The 12,375-nt window shown below is 38.3% G+C and overlaps 1 protein-coding gene across 2 annotated transcripts in view; it reads left to right on the top strand.

Annotated features, from left to right (window-relative positions):
• Nucleotides 1-12,375, top strand: part of ANK2 (ankyrin 2) — a 404,131-nt gene that overhangs the window by 55,795 nt on the left and 335,961 nt on the right. Inside the window, exon 2 of one of the 2 annotated variants that reach the window (XM_089525940.1) lies at nucleotides 8,459-8,519. The exons of the other annotated variant lie outside the window; for it this stretch is intronic. Within the exon in view, the coding sequence (XP_089382066.1) occupies nucleotides 8,499-8,519 (21 nt within the window). The 5' untranslated portion in view covers nucleotides 8,459-8,498. The remainder of the gene's footprint in view (nucleotides 1-8,458; nucleotides 8,520-12,375) is intronic. 2 annotated transcript variants of the gene reach the window in all.

Raw genomic sequence — 12,375 nt, 5'->3', positions numbered from 1 at the left:
AAGTTGCCTACATAATGAAAACCATTTAAAAATCACTTTGTTCTGAAAAATGATCATCCTTTAACCTTGGACAGCTTATGTAACATATCGTATGTACAAGGAGAAAATAGCCCCTGTATCGCAGGTGGCCTGAGCTTTCAAATTGAATTTTCCGGAACAGCTTTTGTAATTGCATTTCAAAATACTCTGAAAAGCTGTAGTGTTCTACTTCTTTATTCAGTGAAAGGGTAGAATATCAGTCAATCTTGGCAGAAGAAAGCACTGAAAGTATCATTAAGCTGTATCATCTGTGTAATACATATTTCACTTATAAGTAGATAAACAGAGCATAAAGGAGACTGAACAGGTTCTTTAGGAAGAAAGCAGATCTACTAGCCAGGTGTTGAATCATATTGGAGGAAGAACTGGTTCTGATCTGCTTCACACTTGTCTGATACCCAGCTCACTTTGCCTCAGATGCTGCTGCCGAATAACCACAGGAGACCGTGTTGGAGGAAAGGCCACAACTTTATTAAGCAAACCATTGGTAGGGTTGGCACAAAGCATGAGCCAGAATAAAATGTTTTTTCCCATGGTATGCTTAGCTTCTACTTCTAGGGAATTTTCTACAGGGAAATCATGTAGAAAGTGTTACCTGCCCCTCTACACCTTTAAGTGGAACGTTCCTGTCTAGAATCTTTTCCTTTATGAGATCAATCACATACTTCCTGATGCGCCTTGCCCCTCACACGTAACGAGGGCATAAAAATGGCGACGTCCTATACACATGGGCCCTAGCGTCTGCACGTCCCACTTGGACCTAGTGTCCATACGTCTCGGTGCCTTCATGATGCCGCAAGTGCATCATTGGCGCCTTGCGGCATCATAATGGCGCCGCAGAAAGAAGCCGCCTTTTGTGGCTTCTTTTTGTTGTGCGAGGGAGCCGCACAGTTTGTCTGCTGCGGCTCCCTCGTGCAACAAATGAAGACGGTGGGAGACTGCCCTTTTGGGTGGTCTGTATCCCGCCATAGATACCACAGTCTTATATGTGTGTAATTGAGTCTAATAGAGAGGCAGCATGGTGTAGTGGTGTGGTCATTGGACTATGACTCTGAAGAACAGGGTTTGAATCCCTGCTTAGCCATGGAAACCTACTGACTGAGCTTGGGCAAGTCACATTATCTCAGCCTCAGAGGGAGGCAAAGACGAACCTTTAAAGCCTTAGGTTGCCATAAACTGGTAATGACTTGAAGGCAAACAACAACAACATAGTTAAGTCTATTCAGTTTTGTGCCTCATAACTGGATGTAAGACTGCAGTTACAGATATTACCCAGTACTTGGCTTTACAAAAGTAATAATGCCTCAGACAAGCACCTAATTAAGAAAGACATAGCAGAGGCATTAAGCCAATCATGCTTGTCCCAAAGATGACTACTGCAGTGCCTTTTGTAGATACTACAGATGCAGTCTGACATTTCCACTTTTTTCAGCATAATTTCTGATGAAATTGTGGCAAAAGATAAATATTAAAATAGATTAGTAAAGAAGTATTAGATAACCCTGATTTGGACTCTGGCAGAATATGTTTGTTACTTATTAGAAAAAATATAAGTACTGTACCCCCACTTCCACTTGAAATCCCACTTGTCAAAGCAGTTTACCAGAACACATTCCATGCACGTTTACTCGGAAGATTATCGTATTCAGTTTTAATGGAAATTACTTCCTGAAAAAATCTATACACTTTCAGCCTTAATTTTTACAAGGATATCATAAAAATGAATACACACACACTCACACACTCACACACTAGTAAAGGCAAGAAACAGTCCCAACAATTAAATGCCTTTAAAATCAGGTGGTTTATTTTCAAAAACATCCTACGTCTCCTTTCTGCTCTCACACATCTCACTATTTCTTCTCTGACCCACATGATTATAGCTGCTTCTATGGTTTGCTTTAGTAATACATTTTTGTTGGTCTAACCCCGATACCATCATAACAGGATTGTTTATAACCATTACACTGAATCTTAGGCCTCATCTGCACAGCAGAAATAGTGCGATTTGATACCGCTTTGACTGCTATGATTCAATGCTATGGGATTCTGGGATTTGTAGTTTGTTGTGGCACCAGAGATGGCCAAATACATTACAAAACTACAAACCCCAGAATTCCATAGCATTGAGCCATGGCAGTTAAAGTGGTATCATTATTTCACCAGTAATGATGAGGTCTTAGTTTTGCACTATAGTTAGAATCATAGAATCATAGAATCATAGAGTTGGAAGAGACCACAAGGACCATCCAGTCCAACCCCCTGCCATGCAGGAAATCACAATCAAAGCATCCCCGACAGATGGCCATCCAGCCTCTGCTTGAAGACCTCCAAGGAAGGAGACTCCACTACACTCCGAGGAAGTGTGTTCCACTGTCGAACAGCCCTTACTGTCAGGAAGTTCCTCCTAATGTTGAGGTGGAATCTTTTTTCCTGTAGTTTGCATCCATTGCACCGGGTCCTAGTCTCTGGAGCAGCAGAAAACAAGCTTGCTCCCTCCTCAATATGACATCCCTTTAAATATTTGAACAGGGCTATCATATCACCTCTTAACCTTCTCTTCTCCAGGCTAAACATCCCCAGCTCCCTGAGTCATTCCTCATAGGGCAAGGTTTCCAGACCTTTCACCATTTTAGTCGCCCTCCTTTGGACACACTCCAGTTTCTCAATGTCCTTTTTGAATTGTGGTGCCCAGAACTGGACACAATATTCCAGGTGGGGCCTGACCAGAGCAGAATATAGTGGCACTATTACTTCCCTTGATCTAGACACTATACTTCTATTGATGCAGCCTAAAATCGCATTGGCCTTGTTAGCTGCCACATCGCATTGTTGACTCATATTCAACTTATGGTCTACTTGGACTGCTAGATCCCTTTCACACGTAGTTTCATTCAGCCAGGTGTCCTCCATCCTATATGTTATGTCAAAGTAACCTTGTTCAGCATTAACCATGATTTAGAATAGGAATCTACTATACTTCAATGATGGAGCACATGCTTTACAAACAAAAAGTCAAATCTCTTTTAAATTTTAGCATTTCCAGGTAGGGCTGGGAAAGATTCCTGTCAGAAACTCTAGATGTCACTGCCAGTCAATGAAGCCAGTAGTGAGAAGATGAACCAATGATCTGACATAATATGAGTCTGCTTCTTATTGCAAAGGAACTGTAATACTGCACGTACATAGCACAAAGCAAGAGGAGACAGGAAGGGTGGGTGAAGCTGTTCGCAATTGTTTAGGAAAATTACATCTGTATTTCATTTCATTTTGGAACATTACATCTTTTCTAGACCAGTAGCACTGACAGTCCCAGTTGCTGGCAACACGTAAAGTAAAATTTTAATTTTGGGGAATGGTTGTATGTGTAAGACTGTTGGAAAATCTTTCAGGCTTTTAAAGCATTTGTCAACATGAAATATTTAACTCCTCAATGTATTAATATTCAGCAGATCATATAATTTACACTGTCTAGAAGTATGTTGTGTTTGTGAGTTGAACCTTCACTCTGTTCCAGGAAAATCGCTTGAAGGCAGTAGTTGTTCTGCCTCATATTCATTCCCAAGCAAGTTCACTGAATCTATTTGACATAGTCAGAAAAAAGGGGGAAAAGAGAGATTTAGAAAAGGATTCAGTGAGATGTAGTGTTCCCTGCCACTTTGAAGGAAGTACTGTAGTAACACAACTGCTGAGGGGAAAAGCCCTCTTTAGATCAGACTGATTTGGCCAACTATTGACTGATTTTCAATTCATTTTAATGGGCAAGGTGTCTTAGTGAGGTATGGTAGACTAGATTAGTGTTCCTGATGAAACTGATGTCTAGAACACTATCAGAGACTTCCTTGGCCAAGTGAATGGCCTGGACCTTTTGATATTTGTCACAATAATAATAATAATAATAATAATAATAATAATAATAATAATAATATCCCTTTCAGTTCCATTGGCCATGGTATCTTTTTGGATCAGCTTGTTTTCTTAGGGATGCTAGCTCAGCATTGTGATTTTGTTCTTCCTGGCAGGAGATCTCAGAAGGTGATTCAGGGGCCATCTCATTTCATCTAATGAAATGAGCTAGAATCCATGAAAGCTTGTTGTTGTTGTTGTATGCCTTCAATGCTGGCATCCCATGAAAGCTTACACTAAATAAAACTTGTTAGTCTTTAATATGTCACAAGATTCTTTGTTATTATCTCATGAGTTCCTACTCAGTATTCCAGCTTTCAGAAGGTTGGATGAAGTTCACCCAAGTAATTACATACAGCTGCTGTGCAACTAAGCAGAAGGAAAGAAAAAAGGTATTTTTGATATAGAACTGTATATCATTTTTGCCATCATGGTTGGGAAAGACTGGAAGTGATGTGCTTTAAACCTTCCATTCATTAAGAAGCTTGAAATGCTGAATTGGCAATCTATGTCTGATTATTTTTTTCCAGAATACTACCATGGGAAAATATGCCTTTAACTTTTCTGTGAACTCTTGGACTGAGGTCCCAGTGAGAAGCAAAATTGCTGCAATTTTAGAATACAATGTTTTTTATGCTATCCCATTTCGTAAGTTCCTAATGTAACAAATATCTTGGGAATAGATGTTATAGTAATAATAATATAAAAATATCATGATTCCAGCCAGGGAACTATCAGTGTAATGTTTTGATGTTAGGGATGTCTCCTAGATAAAATGCAAAAAATATGAAAATGGTGAGGGCTAATGTATCTCCGGAGCATTTAATAAAGCTGTACAACTAAACAATTTATACTCATTTTATAGTCCCTGTTGTGACAAGTTGCAATCTATTGCTGATCTAGTATTTCAGATCGAGAATGGTCTTTCCCAGCCTACTGCCTATGTCTTCCTTTTAACTGCAGATACCATGGATTTAATCTAGGGATTGTATCGCTCTGCTTAAGTAACCCAGTTTACCTCATCTGAATTCAAGACTAAATCAAGAGGCAACTGGGTTTTACTGCAAGGATTTTGCTGCCAAAGCCGCTGTGTGAGTACAGTCCAACTGCAGCCCAGATCCTAGGCGAGCTCCAGCGGCCATTTTTCCAAGTTGGAAAGCTCCCGGCTTCGAAATAAGACCACCGGAGCTTGCCAGGGATCTGGGCTGCAGCCGGGCTGTACTTGCTTGGTGGCTGCGGTGGCAAAATTCTTGTGGTAGGACCTGGCTGCCTCCTGATTTAGGCTTGAATTCAGATGAGGTAAGCTGGGTTATTTAAGCAGAGCGATAAGCTCTTAGGACATTTTGTATTTTGCACATATGTACAGGACCCTCTACTCCAACTCCGTAGGGTTCTCAAGCAAGCAGCTTCTCTCTATATTTAGTCTGTTAAGGGGTTTGAACTTCTAAGCATTCAAGTTACAGGTTTCAGTTGCTGCTGTAGACCATGGCTGTCCTCTGATGAGTTTCAAAATCAGGGCTGTAATAATAAGGGTGCATCTATTCCCATGGTCCTCCAGGGTAGGCATATGGAGGGGCCATCTGCTCCTCCAGGTTTCTTCAGGTTGCCACATATCTTTCCTTATGACACCTCCTTTCTTATGACTATCATTTTGAGGTTTTCCAGATTTTGTACAGACCCCTGCCAAAATTATTTTTAAAGGTTGAAGTGCTCTCCTAACAATTCTCTACTAGTGTAAGAGTTTGAAGTAGAATGTCCTGGTACTTTTTGGTCCTACCTTTGCCTTTGGCCTAGCACTTTGCTTACCACTGGAATACATAGAAAGTGATCTAGAAGCATCACTGTGTAGTTGAGGTTTGGATTAGCACTTTGGCAGTTGCTCTTGTTGTTATCCATCCTTGAGTCAATCTTGAACCATTGTGACCCTGTAGATGAGACATGTCCAAGTTTCCCTGTCCTCCACTGCTCTGCTCAGTTCCTGCAAATTCATACCTGTGACTGAGTCCATCCATCTAGCATGCAGCCTTCTTCTCTCAGTTTCCATCTACCTACCTCTCTTAGCATTATTGTTTTCTTCAGTGAGTTGTGCCTTCCCATGATGTGGCTAAAGCACAAAAGCCTTAGCCAAGTCATTTTGGCTTCCAGAGAGATTTTTGGTTTGATCTGTTTTAGTACCCATTTGCTTGACTTCTTGGCTGTCCATCGTATCCTCAGCAATCTTTGCTACTTAGGAACCATTCTGTTTCTCCGTGTAATGTTTTGACAGTAGCCTCCTGTCCAGAATACAGATTTCTCATCTGGACTATCAGATGTGTTGGCAATCCTATGTTCCATAGCTAGGGATGGAATGGGAATTAATCAATTTCATGAGTAATGTCAGATTTGGAATTCCTGATCACTGTGGGTTGAGAAATTGTGCGGGAAGAAAAATGGCACATTGAGCATTCCCACAATTTGTGGGATCTTATGTTGTTATGGTTTCCAGAACATCATAAATTACAGTTTTCAGGAGTTCAAAAAACTCCCTTTAACCTACTATAAAAACCCTTACACTTGCAGTTTTTCACTAAGCACAGAACACTGAGAAAAACTCTGCACCCATTTTTTTTTACTATGTACTTGGGAAAAGGGTAAACAGTGTAGTGAAAGATTTTTCAATTTAGCTGCATAGTTTTCAGTTTCCTTACTGAAACTGCAGTTTTGGAAAGCTACACCATTTTCTGAACAGGCTGTGCAACTTTGAAAAGCTGCACAGCTTGTTCAGAAAACTACAGTTTTCTAAAACTGCACAGTTTCAGTAAGGAAACTGGAAACTATGCAGCTTTCTTCATGGAAAGGGAATAATAGAATCATAGAATTGTAGAGTTGGAAGAGACCTCAAGGGCCATCCAGTCCAACCCCTGCCATGCAGGAATTCTCAATCAAAGCATCCCTGACAAATGGCCATCCAGCCTCTTTTTAAAGACCTCCAAGGAAGGAGACTCCACTAAATCATCAACGTTCAAATTGACAAAGACTACAGGTTTAGATCGACTTTCTCTTGCTGCCATGTAACGTTTGAGTTGCACAACATTCAAACCAGCAAAGGCTACAGCCAAAATGTAGAATCTTTCACCACATTCCTGTACAGTTTCCTGACATTATATTGGGAGGGGGGGGGGGGAGAGGAGATCATGAGTATCCCAAATCTCTGAATTGCATTGTTCTCAATATCCATCAGGAATGGAAAAATTTGAGATTTACCATCCCTACTTTAAACAAAATAAGGTGATACATTCTTGGAAGCTAACAAGACTCAACTTTTCAAGGTTACATAAAGAAAGATCTTACTGGTATTCAGCTTTATTTGAGAAAAGAAATGCTGCTTTTTAAAATGAAGATAATTTTAAAGATCTAATACTACCCAAAGATAATGTTAGACATTGTAGACTTCCCAAGTTTGTTATTTTTTTGTACAGCATGAACAAGAGTACTCAAGATAATATTATTTGTTTTGAAAATGGCAACTTATTTTCTTTGTTTAGGATGTTTTACCAGAGTTTATTTTTGTTCAGCTATAATTGGCCTAAATGCTCTAAAGGCACTGCCCGGCTAGAGGATCCTGGGAATTGTAGTTTATTGTGGCACCAGAGTTCTCTGACAAAGGCTAAATGTCTCACAAAACTACAGTTCCCAGAATTCCCTAGCATTGATACTGGACAGTTAAAGTGGTCTCAAACTGGATTATTTCTGCAGTGTGTTTTGGCCTCAAGTCAATACTGGATAGCTGGATCCAGCCACTGTATAAAGGGACCATTATGGTAAACAAAAATAATATACAAGTTGCCTTTCTGGGGTGCTGCTGCTACTGCCACCAACAGATAATCCTGTTAGGACTCACAAATGAACAAGGGAATTTTGCAAAATAACACTGCACTCATTTGGCTGGGCAGATGCAGCTAGGTTCCTTAATCCACTTGAGGATGGTTTGTGGTGGCACAAGTATCCATTTGTATCAAGAATGTATCCCACCCTTAGCACTTTACAACTCCCTTTTGGTTACCCAAGCCCAGCATTCCCTTGTAGGGTGAATCTACCCCACTTTTTGAGAAGAACTACATTTAAAAAATGAGCATTTCAGTGTGGTTTCCCAAGGCAGTCATATAAAAATTCCAGTAAAGTATCTAGTTGTACATTTTACATTTTCCTGCAACAAATTATTGGCAGCTGTATTGCTTTTGACATGTGCGTTCAGAGGTTTTAATGAGACCTAAGGACTTATATATTTTGCAGTGTAATCCTATGCATGTTTTACTTTGAAGGAAGCCTTGATGTCATTGGAGCTTATTCTCTGGCAATTCCCGCATCAGTCATCGTGGGAGGCAAAATAAGAAATGTATATTTTAAAAAAAAAATAACAATCACTCTTGGTGTAGAAAAACAATTCTTGAAGGTCAAATAATAAACATGCATTAAGTCTGAAACATATTTCAGGTTCTTGTAAAGGTCTGATGTGTTTTCTTTTCTGTTGTAGGTAAGTAGCTGCATGGCAATATGAAGAAGTGACATTTCAAATGACCACAATGTTACAAAAGGTACCCTGGTATTTTATTTGGCTGAAAGAAAGAGGAATTATGAATTCAACTTTGTTCTGTACATGGACATAGTTGTTGCTAAAAATAGCTTATATTATTCCTTCCTCTAAGTAAACAAATGTTATGCAAAGCAAAAATATTACAGATGCAATGTTCTGGTTTAAAAAGTATTCTCAAATTATTTTACTGCTACAGTTCTCTGTGCATTTCCGCCCTGTAAACTTCCATTGACAAATCCAATCTAGTTCTGAATTTCCCACTTTTAATCCTGACATTTGCCAGGAAATATAGGTAAATGTAAGTGATAGTACAAACAAAATTTATCTGGAAGTGAAATTTGTTGTTGATACTTTCAAGATTAAAGTAGATGCTATAATGGAGCACTAGTTAGAATTTAGATATTTAGAAATAGGCATTGTCTGGGTTTCCAAGGAGAATATTTAGCTGACCAACGTGGAAACATGCCAAACACTGATGAAATTAATGACTTCCATAATTTTGACTTGGGTTTCTATGCTATGCAGGTTTCCCCCCCTCCTTATTAGTGTTAACATTCAGCCTTCAATACTGACTTCAAAAATGTTAATAAAATTGGCAGATTTACCATCATGTCTGACTTTTGAAAAGATCATTGCATAACCTTGGAAGAACCAAAAGGCTTATTGGCTGTTCTCTAGACAAATAGTTCTGTGTCAGGCAGATGATCACTGAAGAACGTTAAATGCTGTGTTGCAGGATAGAAGGATGCAACTGAAGAGTAACTGTTAATATAAAATAATATAATGATATCTATGCCTGTCAATGTGAAGGCCATCTGTATTGCATTTTCATTTTCGGGGTATTCAATAATGCCAGTAGTTAAAAATTGCATGTATACAGTCAGGGTTTTGCTTACCATGTTGTGTGAATATAATGTATAATTCAAAAAGGAGAGCACTATAAAGAACAGGTAGATAATTCACAATTTATTCCCTGTTTGTTAAGGTGCACATTATTTTTAAAAACAGCATCCTGACTTATAACCAAATGAAATGATACACTTCCAGTTGCATTAAGTAAAAAGTGAAATTGGCAAAAATGTCTGTCATCCAATTCTGTGGGCAGGAATGGCAAATGGAAGGAGCCAATCACCATTTCTTAATGCTGAATGGGCCATTGACTGAATTTACATGTAGCAGTCAGCAAAAAATACTATTAATAAGATCTATGCTTGTGCATACAAGCTGTTTGCTTTTGTTTGGCTCCTCCTGCCACAAATGATTTCTTTAGTCATTTGCTAAACCTTAGTATGTAATCCAAATCTGGAACATTGGTTTATTGCTCTTAAGGAGCAACAAGGTTATTATATGAACAACAAGGTTATTATATTTATTCAGATCATGCCCTAATGCCTCTATATGGTTTTCAAAGCAACTGGAACAGTATTTCCATGAAAAAATATTCTTCAGTAAATGTGTATATATGCAGTTGATCTAAAATTAAAATCCATGGCTCTTGCAGGAAATAGGTCTAATGACAAAAAGATGAGATTATAGTGATCTGTTTCAGGCAATTTAGTCTATTACATTTGACATATCATTCTTCCTATGAAATCTAAAAAGCTTCCTGTTGGAAGTGCATTTCTTCAACCTTTCTCTCTCTTTGCTTTGCAATGATAATTTGTAGTCCATTTGTTTTGCCTTTCTGCAGCTGTACAGATGTGATAGAAAAGTTTGCATACAGGATACTCCTGCAGGAATGAAAGTTATTTCAGCTTTGATGAAGGGATGGTCAGTTTACAGTCCATGGTTTGTACGTGGCTCCCAGCCATGATAGTGGTCACTGGAGTTTCCCCCATTCCTGGAGCAGGGACATAAAATGAATGCTCTAAGAAGTACAATTCTTCTTTTAAAATGAGCTGTGTTTCAAAAACAAACTGATTATTTATGGTTTGGAAAGAAGAGAGGATGTAGTCTGCAATGGGTCTGGGTGGAAAATTGGTCCCTGGGTCCTCTAGCGTTTCCCTCCTGAGCTGCTGTTTAGAACTACAATTTTAGGAACCAAAATGGTAATTTTACAGTGTCATTAATGTCATATTGTCTGTATTTCTTGCACCCAAAAGCAAGGAGCAAGGCAACTATTTTCAGCAGTAATTAGTATGTTTGCTCTAGGAATCTCTAGGTCATCCAGCATGACTCTGTGACCAACTTCCAGTGGCCATAGACTTCTCTAGGGATTTTTAGATCCTCCAGCTCAATTCTGTGGTTAACTTCTGGCAGAGGTTACCATAAATTGCTCTGGAGGACTAAAGAGATTATTTCAAGTAAAAAAAAGTGTTGTTTTTTTTAAAATTTGCAGTTTTCCCACTTTCATTGGGGTCCTGTGCCAATAACCCCAGAAAATGTGGAGGACCCACTATATGGCCAATATTGTCTTTAGAATAATTTATACATATTTATATTATTACTTTTCATGGAAACAAACTTTATTAATTCACTTCAATATAGGAATATAGCACAGAACCTCACAGATAAATAATGGCAGCCAGAGACCACAGGAGACCACAGTTATCAGTACACTTGTACCATGCATTTTTGAAATGCATAGAATACATAGGCACAGTTCGTGCTCTTATAATAACATGAATACATACTCACATGAGTGGCTTAAGGTCATGTGAAAAGAATCCCATTAATGCCATTCCCCAATTCAGTCTCTAATGCTTGAAAATCTTACACCTGTAGCTAGAAGTGAGTACAGTCCATTTTACTGTTCCAGCTTTCTACCACCTCATTTAGCTGCATTTGAAGACTAACCCTGAATGTAATTCATGTGATACTTTTCTTCCATTTACTTTATGTATTCTTTTGTTATCAGATGAGCATAGCGTACAGTTGTGGTTGAATGAGTAGTTTTATGAGAATGTGGTAACACATTATTATTTAAAGATCCAAAATATCAGAGTGCTAAATTCTTTGTCCGATATTATTTAGAGCAAAATACATAAAGGTTTGAATTTCATTATAATATGTCAGAACTTCAAAGACATAATTTCTAAAAGCAGCATTTAATTCAAATAAAATACACTACTGCACATTTTTTCTTTTAACTCAACGTATCAGTGACAATAATTTAAGCTATACAGAGCTAACTGGGAGACACAGCTTCATATGCAAACTCTTCTGTGAGCCTAGGACAGTGTTTGTTTAATCTCTCAGGTTCACCTAAATTCACTAAAATTCTAAATTCAAAAACACCATAGTTTAGAGTTTCTCATTCTCATTTAGTGAGCATCTCATTTATATGCTCCATCTCAAATAAAGGTTTGTCCTTTAAAAGTTGCTCATATCCATATTTTATATCAGGAGGAATATGTTTCTAATGCTGATTGGAAGTTAGGTTTCCACAGCTCTGATATTTATGAAATTCATTGCATACTTGGCAAAGTATAGAGGGTATTGCAAGGTTATAATGATCTCATATGGTACTCATATAAACTTTTTCTTGGAATCTGCAGAGCCACACACCCCTACCTACAAGACAAAGATCATATGTATCCTATCTGAGATCATTTTAACTTTGCAGTTAGATGGCTATAATGGTATAAATATTTGCCATAACTGTGTATATGTGTGTATTGTGGAACACTGAAAATAATATCACTGTAGCTATCTTAATTCTAGTTTCAAGTACAAAGAAGAGGTTTTTTTAATTACTAATTTCATTGACTTCCCCTAAAATGCCAATTCACACACTTTTACTACTTCAGCTGGTAATGCAACCAAATATTCTCACTAGTGCACCTCTTAACTGAACCCTGGTATAAAAGAAGGTGCAACATGGCACTTACTGAAAAGCTGACATCTACTGTACAAAA

This window comes from Sceloporus occidentalis, unplaced genomic scaffold, assembly GCF_023333645.1.
Source record: "Sceloporus occidentalis isolate IW3139 unplaced genomic scaffold, rSceOcc1.0.p SCAF_5, whole genome shotgun sequence".
NCBI classification, from domain to species: Eukaryota; Metazoa; Chordata; class Lepidosauria; order Squamata; family Phrynosomatidae; genus Sceloporus; species Sceloporus occidentalis.
The sequence above is the reverse complement of the archived record's forward strand: the minus strand, read 5'-3'. Positions and strand labels throughout refer to the sequence as shown.